This window comes from Phocoena sinus, chromosome 13 (assembly GCF_008692025.1).
Source record: "Phocoena sinus isolate mPhoSin1 chromosome 13, mPhoSin1.pri, whole genome shotgun sequence".
NCBI classification, from domain to species: domain Eukaryota; kingdom Metazoa; phylum Chordata; class Mammalia; order Artiodactyla; family Phocoenidae; genus Phocoena; species Phocoena sinus.
Window position 1 is genome coordinate 22,862,044 of NC_045775.1, and position 24,530 is coordinate 22,886,573.

At 45.9% G+C, this 24,530-nt stretch overlaps 1 protein-coding gene across 1 annotated transcript; it reads right to left on the reverse strand.

Moving 5' to 3' along the window:
• Positions 1 to 620: 620 nt before the first annotated feature.
• Positions 621 to 9,223, reverse strand: PCARE (photoreceptor cilium actin regulator). Its single transcript, XM_032652235.1, has 2 exons — positions 5,481 to 9,223; positions 621 to 774 (listed from the first exon to the last, which is right to left on the reverse strand). Exons 1-2 carry the CDS (start codon positions 9,221 to 9,223, stop codon positions 621 to 623), a joined length of 3,897 nt encoding a protein of 1,298 aa, XP_032508126.1.
• Between the last annotated feature and the right edge of the window lie 15,307 nt (positions 9,224 to 24,530).

Genomic DNA, 24,530 nt, shown 5'->3' on the forward strand with positions numbered 1-24,530 from the left:
ACCTGTACAAGTACATACGTATGCTTGCAAGTGGAGTGATGGAACAGTCAAGGGTAATGAAATGTTCAAAAAAATACAAGGAATGAAAGACAGATTTCATTCTAGAGCCAGGCACACCTGTTCACGTTTTACTCTGTTCTCTTCCTAGCTGTGTAACCTCAGGCAAGGCACTGGGCTGGGGTGGGGGTGGGGGGCAGTGAATGGACGAGAGGTGCTTTGGTTTTCTCATCTGCAAAAACCAGGAGAATTCTCTCTGCTTCATTCATTGTTGAATGAATTAAATGGTTTCACAGAGCTAACCCAAGTAAACCTGGCTCATGAAACACGTGGTAAATATCGTTTCCTGCTAAATTAAGACCAGCACTTGAAGGGTTAAAGAGTGTCGTTGTGGGGTCCAAAGTTATAGTTACTCGTTGAACCCCAAGGCAAACCAGGATCTAGGACTGCAAACAGCGATTGTTTAGAATTTAGGAGAGCCTCTGGGCAGTGCCCTCTCCAGGCCTTTCCTACCTCTCAGGAGGAGTTTGGTTGGCTCACCCTCTCTGGGGTTGTCTGACGCTTGGCTGTCCCCCTTGCCTTCTGGGGTGACTGGCATCAGTGTGACTCAGTCGGCCAGCCCGTCAGGCCACCTCCTTCTGCTGGCGCTTGTCCTGGGCATGGCTGGCGCTGGCCTCCCGCTGCAGCCCGTGGCCCAGCACACAGAGCTCTGGGGGCGGTTCTGGGGCACAGGGACTGTTCCATGGCTCTGTGTCCTTGGGGCTCTCCTCGCTGCTGCTGCAGAGAGAAAGCACAGGTGCCAATCAAACCCTCCTCATTCCTCTGGCCCCGCCCCATCTCCATTCTGTCTCTCTCAAGCTCTCCCGTCTGTGTCACCCACAGACCTGGTGGACTATTGGTGCCAGGCCTCTGCCTTTCCATATCAGCTTTGCCTGACGGTGCTGTCCTTGTGGGTGTCCGCTGTGGCTGGGCACCGTGAGAACAAAGCTCCTGGCGTTTCAGAGGACAGGCTGAGTCCTGTTCTCTCTTGGGATGCCCAGGTCCTGCTGCTGTGAACAAAGCATCTCCCTCAGGAACTCGGGAGCCAGGCCTTTATTTTGTTTTTGTTTTAAAAGCACTTCTTATTTAATAAAGAGCTAGGCTTAGCTAGCTGAATCAAAAATAACACCAACAATAACAGCAAAAAAAACCCTGCTTTGCTCAGCTGCCACCCTTTTCCTGAATGGAATAAAATGAAAACTGCTTGGCTCAGACCTGGCATTTGGCTAGAATAGAGCTTCCCAGCTGCTGAGTGCCACAGTGAGAGGGGCTCTGAACAGAGAGGGACACCCAATGTGCTCTGGGAGCACAGAATGGAGGGTGGTCACAAGCACGGATCAAGCCTAGGCCAGATGGGGGACCAGCTCGGAAAGCCACACTGGCTACGGGCAGCCAGGCTAGCCTCACAAAGACCGCGTGGAGGGTGGAGTCGGCTGTCTGGGTTCGAGTCCTGGCCCTTCCACTTACTAGCTGTGTGACCTATAGCATGTTGATTGATCTCTCTGATTCTCAGTTTCCTGCTTTGTGAAAGGGAGATAGTAATAATACCCATCTCATAGGACAATCAAAGTTATCAATATTGGATGACGCCTGGAAAACTCTCCACACACTAACCAGCGTATGACAGGTGCTCACTAAATTGTCGGCTGTCACTGGTGCTGTTTTGTAGTAGGACTAGGAAGTCGCACCTGCAAGGGACCTGAGGGACCACCCTGTCATATGACAGGTGGGCACCTGAGGCTCGGAGCCTCTCCATCAGTCACCTGAGGACCAGGACTGGCCCCAGCTCCACACATGCACAGACCAGAAGCCCTTCTCTCTGCCCGTGACGGCACCTTCTTGACTGTATTATGAGTGTGCTCGACTCTGCGTGGTTACGCTTACGTGGGACGTCCAACCAGTGGAGGACAAGTTTGAGTTTGGATCCTAACAAGATCAGGGTGGCAGGAATGGTGGGGGGAGGTGGGGTGGGCACTGACACTGGCCGTCATACGTGATTTTCAGGCAGTGAGGAACCCACCCTGTTCCTTAGAGCCAGTCTCATCTATGTCAGCCTCTGGCCCCATCAGAAGTCCCTGCAGGACCCAGTGATTTGTGGGCCACAGCTCCCACCTTATTTTTTCCTCTTCCTGTGCCCCTTTTGAGCACAAAAGGGGCACAGGAAGGGGGTTGGGGGCATGACACTTTGCTGCTCCCCGACTGGAGCAGAGGACAGGCCGTGGCACGCAGTGTCAGTGGAGGCCGACGCCGAAGTGTGACGCAGGATTTGGTTCTTGAACTGTGTCTTCCCCACCCCCAACCAGGTCCCACATATGTGTGAGGCTCAGGCCAGGAGGTCGACTGTTTTGGTTGCCATATGGCCGTGTTTCCACCTGTTCCCAGACCTGCTGGGGAGCCAGGCAGCCCAGGTCTCCAGGAAACGGGGTCAGGGGGCTGCAGAGAGACCCCGACTGGCTGGTCCAGTCCTGGCAAAATTAAAAGCACCGCATTTAGCGGAGCAAGTCTGGGCACACTGGGACCTGGATAGAGACGGGTGCCTTCACCTGGGCATTCAACACGTAAATAACAGTTGAAGCTCAGTAACAGAGCTTCCTGGGGAAGCCTCCAAGGACTGTGCCCAATCCCTGGGCCCCAAAATGGGGAAGATATCAACACCATCAGTTTTTCTAAAAAAGGGGCACGGGATGACCTGCAGGGCATCAACACCAGACACAGGCCAGTGCATCCTGCAAGCCTGCCTCGGCTGCGAGATACAATGGGTAGGGCCGTCCCTGCAAGTCCCTGCTTGGGGAAACAGCCTGTAGGAGTTTCTGGCTCTCGGGCACTGGCTTGTTGTCTTGTTGCATGATATTGGGGGAATCATGCTCAGTTCCCTGGCATTGTTTCCCATACGCAGGAGGGCAGAAAAACAGGCTTGTCATCTCCAGAGCCGCAAAAGCCCTCCTCTCACAGCGGGTGCACTTCTGCTCCCAGACGCCAATTTTACAGGGCTGAGTGGGGAGTGGGGTGTGTGTCTGGGGAATAGGCATTTTCCCATCACATTCAGCACGTGCTCACATTTTCACAGTCTGGAACAGCTTAGACTTGTGGTCTGACCGGGAGATACGGGAATGGCTGAGTCATTCTGTGACCTTCCACGTGACCTTGGGAAGGCCCCTCCTTATGAATCCTCCTCCCTCTTTAAAGCTACAGTTACTCCCCATCCCACCTCATCTCTCTGAATACTGAGATCCAGGACATAAAACAACCTTTAAGGCCGTCCTATTCTGAGGAGAAACCTGAAAGAATGGCAATATTTTCTCCTTGAACAATTTTATGTTGCTTTATTATTGCTCCTGCTGTTTTAAAATGTTAGTGTTTTTAATTAATGCCATTTTATTGTCCTTGTTCTCTCAAGCTCTTCTCCTGAAGGGCACAGTTTTAGAAATCTGATAACTGAATAACTGGCTAGTGTGAGGAATAATGCAATAACATTTATAGAGGTTCTCAGACGAAAGGCACTGTGCTGTAGGAAGTTCATTTTAGATTTAAGAAAAGAGCAACGTTACATTAAGATTCTTGCAAAAATAATCAATATTTCATTTCTTTCAAGTGGCTGGGGAAGTTTCTACAACCATAATCATGTACAACTTTCCCGAGATAATATCTTTATTTAAAATTGACTGCCTAGTACTTTGTGAAAAACTACCATTTATGCCAGGACAGACTGTGAAGTCTGTAACACATATCGCTCTGGCAGAAACTAACTTCTCATTTACACAACTGTGGGCAATGCAAAGATAGCAAGGACTGCTGTGGGTTGAGCTTTGTTTGATATGATATCAAGACACATTGATAAGAGTTCCTCTTTAATCGACCTCAGATTTACATTTTTCTCCCCGTGCTACAATTTGGGAAAAGATAAGTGTCCCCATAAACTCTGTAAAATAATCACACCACCATTCAAGTCCTTTCAACTCCCAAGGCAATGGCTATACTTTGAGTCATGCCCCCGTGTAGCTGCATGCCCAGACCTGTCTGCGGGGCTGGGCCAAGGACATGCAAGTCAGCTGCCCCTCATGAGAAAGGCACGCTTAGACCTCAGCCGGCCCAGGGCAGGCATGGCAGCCCTTCCGCCTGGGTTCTGGTGCTCGGTGCTCGTGGAGAGTCTTGTTCTTTTTTATTTTTTGTGGTACGCGAGCCTCTCACTGTTGTGGCCTCTCCCGCTGCGGAGCACAGGCTCCGGATGCGCAGGCTCAGCGGCCATGGCTCACAGGCCCAGCCGCTCCGCGGCATGTGGGATCTTCCCGTACCGGGGCACGAACCCGCGTCCCCTGCATCAGCAGACGGACTCTCAACCACTGCGCCACCAGGGGAGCCTGAGAGTCTTGTTCTTGCTCTACACTCTTCTGAAAGGGGAGATGGAGATGAGGCTGCATTGCAGAAGTGGGGGCAGGTCCTCAGGAGTATGGGGAAGCCAGACTTTTATATTCAATACCTCCAGGACCCGCTCTTTGTTAAGGTGTGTCCCCTGGGTGCCTCCCAGATCCTTTCAGGGGCGGGGGGCGGGGGTGTGTGTCCACGTGGTCAAAACTATTTTCATAATAATACTAAGATGTTATGTGCCCTTTTCACTTATTCTTTCAGGAATGTAGAGTGGAGTTTTCCAGATTACATGATGTGTGATATCACAACAGATTGACTGTGGACATAGGTCTGAGAATCCAACTGTCTGTCTGTGAAGTCCACACCCTAAAGAGGTTTGTAAAACTATAAGACAGTGCCACTCCTTTCGCTCAATTTTTTTGTTGTTGTGGAAAATATCGTTACTTTTCATTAGGATATAGTTTATGTTAACATAGAATGGGGTCGTTTTTGTTTTTTCAATTAATAAATATTTTAAACATCTCTCAATTTTAATTTGTAACGCAGTAAAAAGCGATAGATGCAATGCACATATGCAAAGGCTCCTTGGGGGTCTCGATTTTGAAGAGCTTCAAGAAGTCCTGGGACCAAAAACTTTGAGCACCTCCCACTGAGATGCTGGTCTATTGCCGTAAATCAGGAAAGACAGAAATCAGGCTGCTGGCTCCAGACGGGTGACAATGACTCAACTTTGGGGGTCAAGTCACTTCACCTCAGTTTTCCCAAGTGTAAAATAAGGGGCACATGTGGTTGCACCAACCTGATTGTTTTAAACTTTTTTTTTTTAATTTTTTTTTAAACTTTATCTTTAGTACAGCAGAGCCCCTTGCAAGTAAATCTTTCTCGGGAACCTGAAGTGTGTAACAGATGAAAGACGGTTGCTTAAGCATGGGGGACTGGGAGACAGGACATTCCTAGACCCCTCTCCCAGCTGCTCTTCTCTGGGAGCACAGTTTGAAAACTACTGACCCAGATGAGCCTAAGGGCACATCAGCTCTATCCCAATAACTGCAGGGCTGTGGCCCGAGGACTCTCCTTACCTGCTCTGGCCAAGCCGGGATTCACAAGCGTCGCTGGTGGTGCCCGGGACAGGCAGGCGAAGGCGGATGCCCGGCTGGCAGTCAGAAGCTGTCCTTCTGATGAAAGGCTGAGGGTTGAGGGCACACAGGGCTGTCCCTCGCTGTGAGTCCGCCCTCAGTCGTGGCCCTGCGCTGCTCCTCCAGCATCCTGTCGGGTTCCCACAAGGACCTCCAGCTTCAGGTGGCAGCGATGGTGGGGTGAGCTGGGGTACTGTTGAGAATGGTGACTTAGCTTCGAACAGAGAGGAGGTGGCTGGACAGAAAATGGAACATGTGTTCCCAGGTGCTTTGGCCGTGGCTGCCCGACTGTCTTCAGAATCTCTTGTTTCCTTGGGCCCCTGACTGGGAGACGCTGGGGGAGATGGGGAGGGGCCAGAGGCAGGGGAACTGGCTTCTGTGCACTGGGCAGGGGGGCTGGAGACCTTGTGCTGAGCGGGTGGGCTTGCCGAGGGAGGGGTGGACAGTTTGTGCTGGGGGGGAGGGGAGGCTCGTTTCTTCACTGTTGGGGGGCTTAGCGTCCTGGGGCTCACTGGAGGGCTGAGCGGTGGGCTGGGGGACCTGTGCACACAGGGCACACTTGGCTGGGCAGGTCTGTGAGTGGAGGGCACGCTTGAGTGCCTCTTGTCCACTCTGGGTGTCCAGTGTGCCCTTGTGGGAGAGGCCTTCCTGACCAGCACGGGGCTTCTGTCTTGGTTCTGCCTCGGGGCCTCGGGAGAATGTGGGCCTCGCATTGGCCTGGCCAGGCTGGGTTCCGAGGTCCTGTCCTGCCCGGACGTGTGGCTGGAGTGGTGCCAGTGGATGACCTTCCGGGGATGCTTGGAGAGGCCTGTGGCCCTGTCCGCTCGTGCCTGACTCTGAGCCCTGCTGCCCTGCACCTCTGGGTTCCCGCTGGCTGCTGGTGGGTGACTGAGGTCCAAGGCGAGCTTTCCGGGATTGCAGCCGCTCTTGCTTCTCCCTGGTTCTGTGCTGCGGGCCCTGGCGAGGGTGGCCGTGCTTTTGCTGGGCAGCAGGTCAGAGGGGCTCATGGTGGCTCTTAGCTTTGCGGAAGCCCACGTTCTCCGGGCGGGGCCAGCCCCTCCCAGCCCTGGCACGTGGGTCCCTTCAAGGGAGCTCTCTGCTAGATTGCTGTTTTCTGGGGGCTCCAGGGAAGTGAATGATTTGTCCATCAGGATTTCCAGAGGCGGTGGAGGGAGATGCTCTGGGTTCTCCTCTGTTTCACAGTTGAGGTCCTCACTCTTGGACGCTTCTGCTGTGAGCAGAGGGGGAAAGGTGGGAGCAAGGGGCCTCCAGCCTGGGCCCATCCTGAGAGATTCTCCACCTGCTGCTGGAGAAATTCGAGGCTTTGGATACAAAGGGGCAAGTCCCCTGTAAATGGGGAATCTGGGAGGCATGGTGGGGACCCCCCACTTCCTGGGGCAGGGGCTCGGCCCAGAGTCCTTGGAATCCCCCAGTGTCCTTAGACCCTCGGTGGGACTGAAAGTTTCAATGAGTTTCTTGACCGATGTTCTGGTAGGACAGCTCTTGATGTTCCAGTCCCGGGCCCTGGGAGCCTCACTGGCCCTCTCACCTGATGGCATGACATTTGGAAGCCCCTCAGCTTTTCCCTGCCAGGGCTGTTCTCCCTCAGGGTGGGGACAGCATTTCTGCAAGGTGCTCTGACTTGGCAAAATGCTGAAGTTCTTGGTGAGGGACGCCTTCAACTTGCTGATGGTGCTGCTTGGGGTGACCTTGCAGTAGTGGTCAGGCCTCAGCGCTGTTGCCCTGGGTTGCAGAACCTGCTTCTGGCTGTGCCCCTGCCGTCGGGTGTCCCGGGTGCAAAGCGCCTCCAGCCTCTGGCTGAGGTCTCTCTGGACCCTCCGCAGCTCCTGGAGGGTGGGGTCCTCCACGTGGCTCTTCAGACACCCCTCAGATTGGGACCTCCTTTGCCTTGAGGGGGCCTTCCTGCTGTCGCTGGCCGTGTTCGGTCTTGGGGGCACCATGGTTCTCTCCTCTTCCTCAATCCATTCCTGGTGCTCAGAGGGCACGGGGACAAACTTGATCCTTTCACTGATTGCTTCCTTCATCTTCAGAATCATTTCCTCGTCCTGGGGGCTCCTAAGCCTCCGGGGGTGTGGCTGAAATAGGCTTTCGGCACCGGCAGGCGAAGACCGAGGCCTTGCATGGGAAGCGCTTCCCTGCCCCGCACGCGGACTCAGGCAGCTCTCTTTGTCTTCCACCGCCTCTGGGCTGCTGTCCTCACCTCCACTGAGGGTCGGAGTGTCCATCAACCTGGAGCCTTTAGGAAAGTGTGCTTCCCTGGAGATCCCGATCCCAGGGGAATCACACGGAGCGCTTTGGCCCAGCCCCCAAGGCCTGGAGGCAGTATTTTCTGGGCCTGTGCTGGAGGGCCAGGGGCTCCCCCATCCACCCTGCACTGCTGGCTGAACCTTTGCTGTAAGAGGCCTTGAGAGCGGGCAGTCCTGGGGTCTGGCTGAACCCATCCAGAGTGGGCTTTGCTGCCAGGTATGTCTGGACAGCTTGGCCTCCACTGTGGGTGGAATTGCTGGCCTCCACTCTGCAGGCTCCAGCACGAAGTCCCAGCTGGCTCGCTTGCCCAGTTTGTCTGCCAGCTGCACATACTCATTGTCAGCACCGATGCCACTGTCCTCAGAGCACAAGGGTAGGCCCTGCACTTCAGGGTCACCGTGGCCACTCGCTAAGCTCTCCAGGTGCCCCAGAACCCTGAGGAGGTGCTCATCCGCACCCTTCTTCTTGCACAGCTTGTTTCCCAGGTGGCCCGCGGCGCCGTGGAAGTAGCGGCCGGAGCCCTCCAGGAGGCTGTCAGAGAGCGAGGCCACCGTGCCGCTGAGCGCCTGCAGCTTGCTAACTGTGTACTGCAGAAGCTGCTGCAAGAGATCTGGCTGCTCCCGGGGCTCTCTTTTCTTCAAAGGCCAAGCCAGATCCTCCTTAACTTCCTGGAGGAGCTCTTCTCCATCCTTGGAGATCTCCCCTAAGAGCTGATTGACCTCATCAAAACACAGCAACAGGAAGCCGACCATGGGCTGCAGCAGCTCCTGGGTCTGCGTGGCGCAATGGGTGATGCTCATAACTGCTTCGTATTTGGAGAGGCAGGTGTGCAGATAGGTGTAAGCACGCTGGTGGGCCTTCACCAGGGGCTCAGGGAAGTCTACTTTGTCTTCAGACTCGGGGGCAGGAAGGATGGTTTGGCAGTCATGGCCCTGTTTGCTCGACCTGTGACATTTTGGCCTCTTTTCCCATTTGGAAGTCTCCTGGGTATTACTTTCCTCACTCTCTTCCCCAGAAAAGGCCGCCCCTTGTGATCCATGGGAACTCTGTCCTTTGAATGGAATGTCTGTAGCCACGTAGCTTTGTGATTTGTTCGGCTGGGATGGGGAGGTTTTGGTTTCTGGGATCAGTCCTTCCATATCTTTCCTTTTGCCCGAAGTGGGATCTCTGGTGAGCTGACAAAGACTTTCAGCCACGGATTGGATCCACCTGGGACTTTGCTGCTCTTCTGGCCTCTGTCCCTGGGACGAGCCCCCTCCAGAGTCATAGCAGGTGGAGTTTTGAACCAGCAAAGGGATGGAGCATCTTTCACTGGGCCCCTGACATCCTGGCAGAGTTGCTTTGGGCTTTTTAAAAAACTGGATGCCACTCTTAGCAACGCTGTTAACAATATCACTGTGGGAAGGTGTACATCCCATGATGTCAGCCTGTAGTCATCTCCCATCTGCAACCCTCACAATTTTCAGAGAATTGTATTCAAAACAGGAACAAAAGGCAGTCTTACTAGTCCATCCAGGCAGTTTCCAAGCCAGAATCCTTTGAAGTCCAAGGTGCAATGTCCTAAACTTGGAACCGGCTTTCTTTACTTCCTTGGCCCCATCGTGTAGAGGTAGTGATGCTGCCGCCGTTCTGGTGTTGTTCTAAGTTTTGAACCCTCTGCTGCTGGTGAGCAACAGGGCAGTTCTCGAGGACTTCAGTCCCGTGGATTACCGGACTGCATTTTGCTCGTGTCCTGACAGATGTGCATGGCAAGTGGAACTTTAAGCCTATTAGGTTAATCATGCCCTAGCCAGTCAGCACTCACAGCGTGTTCTAATATAGAACTCAGCATTTACTATCTTGGGAAGCGGATTATTTTTGCACGTCCTTATGTTTTTAATTCTGTTCAGATGCCTGCCATATGAAACCTAGGGAAATGAGCCATAATTGCAAAAGGCTCTGGAAGAGACACATTTGTGGAGGGGAAGCGAGGGCTCACCGTTTATGAATCCTGGCAGAGAAGTGACCTTCACGGTTTAATAAGGGCAAACTAGCCGAGTGTGCTCCAACCTGCTGCCATCCAGAAGACCCCAAAACTGCACGGTAGCTGGGAATTGAGGTGATGCATTGTTGTTTGTGTGGCTTATAAAAATGCTACGACTTTCTAATGCTGGAGGACATCACTAAATAGACAGGGAATAAAGAAGGCTTTCCTCTACACTCGAAAAGGGAGGTAGATTGCAGGGAGACTTGGAGGGGAAAGCAGGAAAAACTCTCCATCATATAAAGCTTAAGGCTGGTCCCTGTGGACTATAGGGGCTCGGGGAGACAATGCTCTCACAAGAAAAGGCTTTTAACTAAACCTTCCTCATAGGAAAATAAGCTAAACCTGGGCAGTGGAGAGCCATTAGGAGGAGAACTTAAGGGAAAAATGTATTTTCCTTTTCAAGCCCAGCCTCTATACTCAGTCTGAGCCTGGTGCTCTTGCCCATGGCTAAGGTCGCAGCTGCCCATTTAAAACCTCCTTTAGGGCTTCCCTGGTGGCACAGTGGTTGAGAGTCCGCCTGCCAGTGCAGGGAACACGGGTTCGTGCCCCAGTCCAGGAAGATCCCACATGCCGCGGAGCGGCTGGGCCCGTGAGCCATGGCCGCTGAGCCTGCACGTCCGGAGTCTGTGTTCCATAACGGGAGAGGCCACAACAGTGAGAGGCACGCATACCGCAAAAAAAACCAAACAAAAAAACCTCCTTTAAAACTTTCTTTGCTGTCAGTAAAGTCTAGAGCAGGGGTTTGAAGTTGGAAGACTTGAGTTTAAATACTGAGCTCTTCTCCTTTTAGTTGGGGGAATTTCCACAAGTGATTTAACTTCCCTGGGGCAGAGCTCATCTTTGAAATTGGGATAGTGATATCTACTTTGCGGAGTTTTTGGGGGGATTAAGTCAATTGTCAGCTAATGCTAGGCAAGTGCTTGGTATGGTGCTTGGTAAGAGGTAGGTACTCAAGAAAAAAAAAAGGTATTCCTTATTCCTTTCCCCCTGGCATCTAAGTCACTTGTAATAAAAGTCATGAGAAAATTCATTAGTTTGTCCAGGACCAAGCCCCAGTCCTTTCCTGAACTGTCTGGGAATAACTGCGTACTGATGGCTTAGAGCCCCAGATCGGGTTTTTGCCATTCTGCGTCTGTGCAGATGGCTCTCTGCTTGGCACACGGATGCCTCAGGACTTTTCTAAGGCCTCATTGTGTCGTTTCTCTGTTCTTAAACACAGAATAATTCCCACCAACTGCAGGAGGAAGAGAGGCTTTGATTTAACCATTTCATATTTTTGGTTATTTAGCTCGTTGACAATGTTTAATTTTCCTAATAGAAAAAAGTTTGCATCGAGCCTCTCCTGAAGTTGCTGAGCACGGACTTATATTCTGGCTTTACAGTTTTCATTTTCTCTCACTGAGACCCATACAACCAACGAAAATAACACTGTGGGTTTTAGGACTTGGGGATCCCTCTTCTGCCGGGAGCAAGCTGCAGACCGGCTACCAGCCTGTGTGCAGAGCCTGGGGCCTATCACAGTCCTGTGCTCCAGAGTGCTTAATTAATCAAGTTCTCCTATCTGGTTATTTGAAGCAGGACTCCTGGGAAACACAAAGCTGACTTAGTGCCTGGGGGCGAACTGCATTAGGCATCAAAAAGTTGTTTCATTTGTCACAGCCTGGGCTGGCCCAGTAAACAAGCACACCATGTGGGAAGATTCTTCTCTCTTCCATTTAACACAGTGCAAAGCTCATCTGCAGGGTTCTTTATGTAAGTTCTTCTCCTCTTGGGATTTGGGCCCCTGCTTGAATCATCTTTGTGAAAACTTTTGATCTAAGTGACTAAAATTATTTCCAACCCAATAATCAAAATAAAAGTATTTGCTGGGAGGATCAGCTGTCAGATAGCTCTGTGCCTTATAGACTGGTTTTCTTGACTATTCCAAATAATTTAGGAAGCTCTTTATTCACTGCCTCTCATTTTTCATTAAGACTCGCTTTTGTTTTTCTTTCTTTACAAACTGGTGTGGCTTCAAATTAAAAAAAAAGAAGTATTACTTTCAGTGGGAATGTAAAAGTGACCAATTACTTCGGAAAACTGTTTAACAGTTAAACAGACACCCACCTTCTGACCCATCAATTCTACTCCTAAGGATTTACCCAAGACTATTGAATGCCTAGGTCCACAAAAGGGACTGGTACAAGAATATTCATATTAGCTTTATTTAAAAAATTTTTTTATTTTTAATTTTTTCTGTATGCGGGCCTCTCACTGTTGGGGCCTCTCGTGTTGCAGAGCACAGGCTCCGGACGCACAGGCTCAGCCGGCCACGGCTCACAGGCCCAGCCGCTCCGCGGCATGCGGGATCTTCCCGGACCGGGGCACGAACCCGTGTCCCCTGCATCGGCAGGCGGACTCTCAACCACTGCGCCACCAGGGAAGCTCTAGCTTTATTCATAATAGCCTCAAATTGGAAACAATCCAAACGTTTGTCAATAGGGAAATAAATAAATTTGGCAGTGGAATAATTCCTAGCAATAAAAGGAACAAACTATTGAAATACGTAACAACATAAACTTAAAATTTATTATACTGAATGAAAGAAACCAGACATAAAAGAGTATACACGGAATAATTCCATTTATAGGAAGTTCAAGAATATACAAAACTAATCTATAGTTACAGAACTCAGAGAAGTGGCTACCTCTGGTAAAAGTTATTAACTGGATATAGGCATGAGGGAATTTCTTAGACTAATGGAAATGTTCTATCTCTTGACCTGGGTAGTGGTTACACGGGTATATGCATAGGTAAAAAGTCCTTGGGTGTACACTTAAGTTTTACCTTTTATGTGTGTTAAAACACACACACACACACACACGCACGCCCCTAACTAAAATGCAATATTGTATACTTTACTTTGCGCCTAAGAGAGTCCCAGCTATAATATTCTTGGTCTTGGAAAAGGGTCCCTATATTAGTTGTCTATTGTTGCATAACAAATAACCCCCAAATTTAGCAGCTTAAAACAGCAAACATTATCTCATTATGAAACGTTATGTTTCTGTGGGTCAGGAATGTGGGAGCAGCTCCCTGGATTGTCCTGACTAAGGGTCTCTCATGAGGTTGCAGTCAAGGCATCAGCCCGGTTTGCAGTTATTTGAAGGGTAGAGACTGGCACTGGTTGATTTGCTTCCAAGGTAGCTTGTTCACATAACTGTTGACAGAAGGTCTCAGTTCCTTGCTGGATGTTTGCAGGAGGCCTCAGGGCCTCATCATGGGGACCTCTCCATAGGGCTGTCTGAGTGTCTTACAACATGGCAGCTGGCTTCCGCCAGAGTGAAAAGTCCAAGAGAGAGCAAGGAGGAGGCCACTCTGTCCTGATTTCAGAAGCCAAAAACACCTTTACTTGCTTCACATTCTGTTCTTTAGAAGTCAATCCAGGGACTTCCCTGGCGGTCCAGTGGTTAAGACTCCGGGTTTGCACTGCAGGGGGCGCGGGTTCAATCCCTGGTCGGGGAACTAAGATCGTACATGTCGTGTGGTGCGACCAAAAAAATAAGAAGTCAATCAATAAGTACAGTTCACACTCAAGGAGGGAAAAACTAGGCTCCACATTCAAAAGGTCACTAAATTTTTTTTTTAAGGTCTGGACATATTATAGGTCAAACCATGACATCCAAAACATAACTATGTACAGTAAACCTTTGTTTACTAAGGATTCGTCATTGCCCTTCAACATGTCAAATAAGTTCCACCCCATTTTTTTTCATGTGGCCCTGAACTAATTGGTCAGCAAAAGGTGGTTCTCATGTGGCACTGATTCTGAGCCAACACTGAAGTTCATTTAAGCAACCTAAAAAAATGCCTTATTTCTCAAATTCTGTCAGCATCACCAGTGAGCTCTCCTGAGCCTTCAAAACTAAGAAAAATTTTCCACTAGACAAGCCTAGGGATCTGAAGGAATGTTCTTTGCAACACAATTTCCTGCTCCAGATGTGAGATGAGGCAATAAACAAGCAACGACTGTGGTGAGCTAGCAGGAGAAGGGAGCTAGCGGTTGGTTGCAGACACTGTGTTAGGCACTTTACGTATATCATTTCACTAGCTTGCCTCCCCTGCTTTGCTGAGGAGAACCAGTAACCATCATTAAAAAATTAATCTGGCTACTGTTACACACCCTAGAGTAATCCACCCAGAGTTGCTCATGTGATAGGCAATTCTGTGGAAACCAGCACGTGACATCAGGTGTCTGCTCTAAGTGGCTTCTAAGTTGGTGATCATATCAGGAACCCCTGTGTCTTTTCACCAGTTCTTATTCTGTATGTCTTATTGTCTGCATCAGGAGTTACACAGGCCTCTCATTGTACTTCTGGGGGTTGACTGTTTAACTCTTTGAGTTGCCGCTGAGAAGCCACGAAAATAAGTGTCATCTGTACTATGTAGCCTATATTTGGCATCAAAGTACCTTAAATGTACTCTCCAAATTTGGCAAGAATTTATCCAGTTTTGTTTTGTGTGTGTTTGGTTTTTTTTTTTGGGTTTTTTTTTTTTTTGGTATGATAAGGTAACTTGTTTTATTGAAATAGATTAAATTCTTCCCTAAAAATTAGATATTTACCGTAGGGTATGCTAACTCCTGGAACGAGCAACCCCCAAATCTCAGTGACTTAACACATGAAGACTTATTATTGTTTACCCAACGCCAAGGTAGAAGTTCTTAGTTGGGTTGCTGTCTTAAACAGCTCTCCTCCAAGTGGCGATTTGAGGATCTAGGCCCTTCCATTTTGAAACACTGACAGCTTTAATACATGACTTCCAAGGCAGAAGGGGAAGAGAGTATGGGGAAGTCATACTGGATTCTCAGCTTCTTTGACACACCCATAATTTCTGCCCACATTTTCATGTCCAGGCCTCGTAACATAGCCCCACTTAGATGGAAATGTCCTGGGAAATGAAATCAGTCCCTGGCAGGATAGCTACTTTCCAACAACATCTCTATACCATGGAAGGGAGCCCCAATTTTAGAGGCCCAGTAGTCTCCTCTGCCACACCCGTGTTTCCAGATGAGGAAACTGAGGCTGGAAAGTTTAGATAATTTGCTCAAATCACATAACTAGCATGTAGCTGATCTGGGATTTGAACCCTTGTCTCTCTGACTCCAAAGCCTGTGTTGTACTTGCTACATTTCGGGGGATAAGACAGCTGTTATTTCAATCTTCTTTTGGGCTTAGCAGTTCAACACATGTTGGACTTTTCAGTCACCTGCTCAGATCCAGCCCCACCAGAGAGAGGACTGTAGGAATCTGTGAGAAGTAACTTTGGATTTGCTCTGCAGCCCAAAGAAGTCCTCTAGGTTGCCCTTCCAAACTGTCTCTGTCTCTGACAAGGACCTTTGGATTGATGACTTGGCCGGATGGTCATTGGTTTAAAGTATGTCTCTAGGTGGTGACTTTCAGACAGCCCTTAGCCCTGAATTCTGGATCCCACAGGAAGTCCCAAACTTTGACACCCCTGCGCTCAGCCCAGGCTCCTGGGTCTCTGGCCTTCAGCTGGCTTGCAGCCAGAGTGGTGATTGGGACCAGGGAACTGAATACATTAAATGGCTTTATGTTAACTACCAATTAATTCAAGTCTCTACTTGGTAAAGTAGACTTCTATTTCCAGCGATATTTTAAAGTAAGAGATGTGGATTTCAGCAAAAATGTTTGCATTTCATAAACATGTTTGCATTTTACATACATTGTAATTTTTATTATTACTTTCCACTCTTTTCTTCTATTTGTACATATATTTTGCATAGCTGCTAATCATCCTGCCACTGTATTATCCTCATTAACTTAAACATATTAGAGACGTTTTCCATGTTACAGCGTTCACCACACTTTTTTTAAAAATTTAATTGAATTTTTTTTTTATATAGAAGGTTCTTATTAGTTATCCATTTTATACATATTAGTGTATGTATGTCAATCCCAATCCGTTCACCACACTTAAGGAGAAAAAACAGCGATGTGTATAATCGAGGCAACAACCTCTTACTTTAACAAAAAGATAAATAGCAACGAGTCTATACATATAAAGCAAAGCACAGTTCGTGAATTTGCTAACTCTTCTTTCCTGAGACAGATGTTTCTCAGGATACAGTCCTTCACAGAAATGCATATAGGCATAACCCCACACAGCCACCCCATGGCGTAGATGGATGGAGAAATACAGGATTTATTTGAGAAGCCAGTGTCTGTGTCAGAGACAAACATCTTAATGAAGTGGCGAGGCTGGACTTAAACCTCAGGTCTGGCTGACTCTCAGGCTCCCGATCTTTCCACTGTCTCAGGCTGTCTGCTGTGATGGGTCAAAATGAGGGGGTTGAAGTGTGTCGATGATTTTAAAACTCTGCTCTCAAGAGCCTGTGAGGGGTCTGAGGGACACCTCAGCTTTAACTGAACACTTCCATTTTTCTCTGTTTAATACACTGGGCTTTCCTGTAAAATACCTTGTGAAGGGATTTAGTAGAGATCTGTTGGGACTTCGCCAGTGCCCAACTCCGGGCTGTCACAATCCCTGTGCCACATCATAGATGGTTTCCAGGGTCCCTTCTGACTCTTAACACCCTTGTCGTTAGGACTGTGGTTCTGTAAGAGTCCGGCCTTGACAGCAAACAAGGTATTTTCCTTCAGAGCAATAATGTAGAAGTCCGATCGCCGTCCCTTCCTTACGAGTGATCATTAGGGGAACCCAAATCTCAAACCCCGTACCATGGAATTCTCCCACTGCCACTGGTCCAGATATATTGATCTGATTTCAGTTCAAATAGTACAGACATCAATCAGATTATACAATACCTTCATGCCCTTCCAACTTTCTTAATGCAGTAGTTATAGTATTTTTAAAACCGAAAAAAAGATTTTACTGTTTCTTCTTAATGTGAAGGCAATTCATGCACATAAATAAAACTAAACTGAAATGTGAATAACCCTACTGACTTAGGGATGGTGATGATGATGGTGGTGGTGATGTTTATCGTCGTGAGGGTGCTAGGCGCTGCAAACACTTTACATACCTTCATTAATTACGTCACATGCAGCTCATGCCGCCGGAGGAGCAGGTTGTGAAGCTGAACATGTACAAATGGAATTTAATGTCATTATTAGACAAGACCCCACACCAGGAAGACGGGAAAGATTAAGTTAAGCCTAGTTTTTCTGGGAGCTTGTCACGAGGTGCTTGTAAAGAAGGCTGTGCCCTGAAAAGTTCTTGATTCACTGGCTGAATGGAGTCCCTCCTTTCTTCACTGCTGCCCTTTCTTCCACTCCCCAAGCCCAAGAAAAATCCTTAGCTCGTTGCCGTTGACCTCCAGGTCTCAGTCTCTGCACCCTTAACATGGGGAAGATAAGATGGTGCAGGGGAAGGGCTCCTGGCCTTGGAGTCAGAACACAGCACACAGGGGAGGAATTAATTAAGAATTCTTCCCCAGCTGTTAGATCACTGCTCACATGTTATCAGAAAGACCCATGGAAAAATTGTTTTAACATCCATATAAACTGAGGGACCACTTGCTAATTCCCAGTAGGGAAATAACAGCAGAATCTAATTTCTTGACTTCTGTATATTTACTTTTAAACAGATGTACCCTGGGCTTTGGAAATATCTTGGTTGTTAGTTGTGCGAACTTCTCAAAATAGACTCTTTACTCTTGTTGTTATTTTTGGTTTCGCGTATGTGTCACATTTGGGGAAAGACTTCGGGTGATGATGTGAATTCATGGTGGAATGCGGGTGAGAATTGAGCCTCAGGATTTCCCAGGGTTTGCAAAGCAAGAAGAGAGAGACTAGCTAAAGAGCCTTTGTAACGTCATAGCCAACACTGTGCATTTTTCCTTATATTTAAATACTATAACATTTTCTGAGCGTTCCGCAAAATTGCCCTTGGATTGAAGGGTAGATAGCAGATTCAGTTCTTCTGTTAACATTTACATCCATAAGAATGGCTTTTCTGGGCTGACTAGGGGATGGAACACCAACCCCCGCTTATAACCTTACCTGGGAAATTTCATTCCTGCTCACTCCCAACTTTTTTGAATGCATTCCTTGTATAAATGTGGGATTACTAAGACAAAAATAGCCTTCCCCTAAACTGCTAAGTATTTATAATAATGTTTAAGAGAGATTAATTATCCAAGGCTGACCCTGAAGAACAACTAAGGCAGGTGATGATTAAAATACTTGAACTCAATCAGCTGGAACTTTGATCTTCTAGTCTCCAGAACTGTGAGAAAATAAATTTCTGTCGTTAAAGCCACCCAAGTCTATGGTATATTGTTACGGCAGCCTGACAAGACTAAAAGAGATATTATTTTTTTAAGAATGGCATATTTTTATTTATTATAGAAGCAATATGTTTAAACAGAAGCTTGTGTATGAATGTTCATAGCAGCACTATTCACTGCTCACTATAGCACTATATCACTATAGATAAAGGTGGAAGCAACTCAAATGTCCATCAACTGATGAAGGGATAGACAAAATGTGATATATCCATACAGTGGAATATTAGCCATAAAAAGAGTGAAGTATTGATAATGCTATAACATGGTTGAACCTTAAAAACATGCTAAGTGAAAGAAGCTAGATACAAAAGGTCATATATGACTCCATTTATATGAAATATCCAAAATAGGCAGAAACAGAAAACAAATTAATGGTTGTCAGGGGCTGAGGAGTTGGGAGAATGGGAGTGACTGTCTTTCTTATGGTTAGATCGGGGCTGTGGGGTTTTGAGAGGAAGATCGCAGAGGTAATATACCATTTTTATTACATCATATCAAGAATATGTACTGTCAACATGATTTACGACTGTTGATGTAGACCTTGATGTCGATGATTATGATGTTGGTGTTGACCTGGCTGACGCAGTGTGTGTCAGGTTACTCAACTGTAAAGTTATTCCCCCCAACTTTCCCTACCCTTTGGAAGTACTCTGGGCAGCCACGCAGGGAGAAGAGAGTTATGCTCCCCCTCGATATAAATATTGTTAAGGCTTTTGGTACAAATTGTGAAATTATTCTCCAGAAATATTTTACCAGTTTACACTCTCAGCAGCAGTGTGAATACGTGTCTACTTTACTGCAAATTTGCCAACATTGGTGTTACCCTTTAAAAAAAAAATCTGCTGATCTTAAAGAGGAAAAATGGCATCTCATTTTAATTTGCATTTATGAGTTTATTAGAAAGTTGGTATATTTTAAAAATTATATACTTTGCTGGTCATTTGTATATTTTCTTTCAGGGATTACTTGTACATCCTTTGTTCATTTTTAAAAAATGAGGTGTTTACCTTTTATTAATTTTTAAGATATTAACATTTTGACTGGTCTTATAAGTTGTCATAATGTCATTGGTTTTTTTTTTTTTAAGTTTTCTTTTTGCCTTTTAATTTTGTTTATGGTATTTTGGGGGGTACAGAAGTTTTCATTTTACATGATCAACTCTATCAGCCTTTCTCTTTGTAATTTCTATCTGTGTCGTCATGTTTAGAAATGCTAAATTTATACTTTGTAAAATACCTGGACAAATTTATATTCAGGAAGTTATTATTATTGCTGTTATTATTATTAGGAAGTTATTATTTTTAAAGTTGAGACCCCGTGAAATGGGAGGACATGGCTTGACTAGATTGAACTTTGTCTCAGAAACAGCTAACAGTGGACACATTTCAAGATGGATGACTGTAACTTATAGCCTCTTGTAGGGATTTCTGGGACTGGTTTTAATGTTTTAAAGAACTCTCAAAATGGAAGTGAACTGGCTGACGTATTCTACTGAGTTCTTTGGGGTCACAAAATGACAAACCAGTGGGATGACTTGAAAATGTGTATGTAAGCACTTAGTGAGAGATGAGCTTTGAAGTTTATGAGGATAACAAGTGTGATTATTGAGTAAGGAGACTAATTTGATCACCATCCTTCAGTAATTTACATATCTAAGTAAGGTGTCAGAAGTGGGGGAATGGGGGACTTGGGGTCCTATAGTGCTGGGGTAGCCATAAACATATATTCTAACAAGTAGCTATTTCCCCAAAATATTTTTGAAACTATCTTGTTTAGAAATTTCTTCTGGTCAATTTCAGTTATGAAATAAAATTAATCTAATGACCGTTAGTATTACTTTACAAGGTAAAATAGTAAATGGAAATAAACCAGAGAATACTGCGGCAGACTGGGATGTGACAGGTCAATGGATGTGCTTTTCTCTTTACTTATATGCATCAGATTTCTTCAGTGCATCTCAAGGCCTTATCTGGAGGGTCCTGACAGAAGAGGTACTTGTGCCCCCTCCCTGGACCACAGCCTGAGGCTGGGGAGAGAGCAAGCCAGCAAGCCTTGGGGAGGAGTGCCTCAGGTCACGATGTGGCGAGTAGGAATGGTGGTGTGGCATGTCTAGGTACAAGAGGATAGAAGACTGGCCAGACCCAGTGTCCCACAGGTCAGAGTGGCATAAGAGGACACCCACAATGTCCTGAAGGTTTCTGTGTAGAGAAAATTTAGCTGAGAAAGAGAGAGAGCCAGGGGGTTGGCCCAGGATGAAGTATGAAAACCAGGTGAGGACGGAGCTGCCCTCTTAATGGAGAGAATTAATGGGAACCCCCTTGTGTCCTGCAGACACCCCAAGGGAGCATGTGTCATCTGCTACACCCAGAACCAGACAGCACAGATTAAGACCAAGAAGTGGGCTCCTAGGATAAGCCCTTGAGAGCTGAGATCACTTCCAGGGAAGAGGAGAGGGCAGGGAGGATAAAAGAGAGGACGTTTTCAACCTAATTGTGACTGAATTATAAACTTGAATTGACTAAGAAATGACTGAATTCAAATGAATTTCTCTGAGAGTGACTAGATTAAATTTTCTCAATTATAAATTGAAATTACACTCAATTATAGGAGAATAGAGAAAATTACGTTTTTGCACACATGAGTCAGTAACTGTGAAATCTGTACTGGCTCCAATACTTACAGGCAGCCAGGTATCAGTAAATTCTCAAGAACAGACCATGGGATCATTACGGGATGCTCTTCCGTGTTATTGCTTATCTGTGGCTGCAGTGCAAAAAGTCAACACAATGTCTTATCATCAGAAATCATGACAAAATATATTCAAATTTCTGTTCAAAATGTTCTCTTTATATTAGAAAGCAGAGCTAATGCTTGTTGGTGGAACAAGAACATGTGTTGAAGTTCTGAGGCGGTTCAGTCCAGATGATAAGCCTATGATTCTAAAAGGGGGAAGTATGAAATTGCAGGTTCTTCTGAATATCTTCTGTTTGCCCCTTCTAGGCCCACTGCCAAGCCTTGGTACCCTGGGGGATGGGCAGGGCCCTAGGGCTCCCACCTTTGAGAGGCATTGGCAGGAACTTGGAGGGAGGGAGAAGAATGAGTCGGGGTATTGGTTCCCCCATCTCTCTTTGGGAGAGTATCTTCAGCTTCCCAGGCTTCTTCCTTGCCATGAAGTGAAGGGCCAGGCCCCATTAACGATTCCTCCTCCTCTGCCATTGCTGCTGGAGCATAAGAGGTAGGTTAAGGGTCATAGCTAATGGCCTCTGGCCCTTTAAATCTGGTATCCATAGCACCACAGGCAATGTCATTATTGTGTATTTGCTGCCTGTAGAGAAGCAGGCTAGTACACTTAAAGGAGGACTCCACCCCAGGGAGGCAAGACAAAGCCTGCCACCACCACCCAGAATTTCTCTAGCTGGAATCTGCATATGGGTCCAAGGGAGCCCATTATGAATACACCTATTTCCATACACTCCCAGCCAACACTCTAAACAATTTGTGCTCTTGCTGAGGAAGACCCATGAGAAATTGAAAAAAATTTTTTCTGGATGACATTAAGAAGACCGTGACATGATTTGGGTAAGTTTCATCATAAAATGAATCTTGTGCCCGCCTAGGCCTCTGGTGAAGTCTCATTTCTGCTAAGGCACAGGTGAGCGTGCTGGACAAAGCATACTATTATTTTGGACAAGTTAACATGGGTTTCAGTAACTGGACATAGACTGTGAGGCAATTTAGGTATGTTTTACATAAATGCATCCTTTCCTACCCAATAGCATCAAAAAGTCAGAAAGTCAGTTCAGCGCTTAAAAACCTGAATAGAGCATTAAAAATGCTTCACAATCCACCTTTTATTTTTTTCCTTTTTACAATTGATAAGCCAGTATTGATACATTATTTTTAACTAAAGTCCATAGTTGATGTTAGAGTTCATTCTTCGTGTTGTACAGTCTATGAGTTTTGACAAGTGCATAATGTTGTGTATTCATCATTATAATATCATAAAAAATAATTCCACTGCCCTTAAAAATCCCCATGCTGCATATATTTGTCCTTTCCTCCCTCCCTCCCCAGCCCCTGGCAACCAATGATCTTTTTACTGTCTCCAGTTTTGCCTTTTCCAGAATGTCATATGGTTGGAATCATATAGTATTGTAGATTTTTCAGACTGGCTTCTTTCACTTAACAATATATATTTAAGATTCCCCCAAGTCTTTTCATGGCTTGATAGCTCATTACATTTTATTGCTGAATAATATTCCATTGTATAGACGTACCACAATTTGTTTATCCATTCGCTTATTGAAGGATGTCTTAGTTGTGTCCAGTTTTTTTGTAATTATGAATAAAGCTGCTATACACATTTATGTGCATGTTTTGTATGGACATAATGTTTTCAGATCACTTGGGTAAGCACCTAGGAATGAGATTGCTGGATCATGTGGTAAGACTATACTTAACTTTGTAAGAAACTGCTAAACTGTGTTTCAAAGTGGCTGTACCATTTTTCAATCCTACCGGCAATGAATGAATGAGAGTTCCGGTTGTTCCAAATTCTTGTTTAGGGTTTTAGCATTCTAATGGGTTTGTAGTGATATCTCATTTTAATTTACACTTCCCTAATAGATTACAATGTTGAGCATCTTTTCATGTGCTTGCTTGCCATCTGTATATATATTTTCTGTGGTCAAGGCTATTCAGATATTTTGCCCATTTTTCTAGTTGGGTTGATTTCTTATTGGTGTGTTTTAGGAGTTCTTGTATATTTTGGGTACAAGTCCTTCATCAGATATGTGTTTTGCAAAAATTTTCTCCCTGTTTATGGATGCCTTTTCATTCTCTTAACAGGGTCTTTTGCATAGCAGAAGGTTTTAATTCAAATAAGGTCCAATTTGTTAATTTCTTCTTCCATGAATTGTGTATTTGATGTTGTATGTAAAAAGTTATGACCAAATGCAAGTTACCTAGATTTTCTCCTATGTTATTATCTTCTAGAAGTTTTACAGTTTTGCATTTTACATTTATGTCTATGATCTATATGGAGTTAATTTTTGTTTAAGATTTGTGTCTAGATTTATTTTTTTGCATGTGGATGTCCAGTTGTTCCAGCACAATTTGTTGAAAACACTATCCTTTTTACATTGAATTGCCTTTGTTCCTTTTTCAATGATTGGTTGACTCTATTTGTGTGGGTACATTTTTGGGCTTTCTATTCTGTTTCATTTATCTATTTGTCTTTTCTTTTGCCAATACCACATTGTCTTGATTACTATAGTGTTATGGTTAAGTCTTTACATTGAGTCTTGTCAGTCCTGTGACTTTGTTCTTCTTCAATACTGGGTTGATTATTCTGGGCCTTTTGCCTTTCGATATAAGCTTTAGAATCAGTTTGTTCTTATCCACAAGATAATACTGGGATTTTGATTGGAAATGCATTGAATGTATAGATCAAGTTGGGAAGAACTGACATCTTAATAATATTGAGTCTTCCTATCCGTGAACATGGAATACCTCTATATGTATTTAGATCTTCTTTCTTTGATCAGAATTTTCTAGTTTTCCTCATATAGATTTTTTTTTTGGTACTAGTGTTTATGGTGTTGTGTTTCTAATTTTGATTCCATTTGTTCATTGTTAATATATAGGAAAGCAATTGACTTTTATATGTAGGTCTATCTTTTAAATGTCTTCTTTGCCCCTTTCTCTCTTTGCTTCTTTCTGTTTCTTGAAAGAGAGGATGGAACTCAGGATTTGGAAAAAGATATTCAATTAAACATTTCTAAATTAGTAGACTTCAATTTTGAAGAGCAGCTTTAAGTTCATAGAAAATTGAGCATACAGTATAGAGAATTCCTATAAGCCTTTCAAGCCCCTCACAGTTTCTGCTCACATCTTGCATTAGTGTGATACATTTGTTATGACTTTAATTTTTAAAATTTAATACAGAAAGTAGGTATTTGTGCTTTTAGGCAAAAAGAAATAATTCCTGCCCTCATGGAATCTACAGACCTCACTGGGAAGGCTGAACAAAGTGCCTCCATATAAGCAACTAATACAAAATAGTTTACAGTTTTTTTTTTTTTTTTTTTTGCGGTACACGGGCCTCCCACTGTTGTGGCCTCTCCCCTTGCGGAGCACAGGCTCCGGATGCGCAGGCTCAGCGGCCATGGCTCACGGGCCCAGCCGCTCCGCGGCATGTGGGATCCTCCCAGACCGGGGCACGAACCCGTGTCCCCTGCACCAGCAGGCGGACTCTCAACCACTGCACCACCAGGGAAGCCCACAGTTGGGTTTTAATATGTGTCCTTCCTTAAGTGAAAGGGAGAAATTAGGAGTAGTAGTTTGGAGTAGATAGGGAGCCAGCTCTCCACGGAAGAGGTGAGATGTA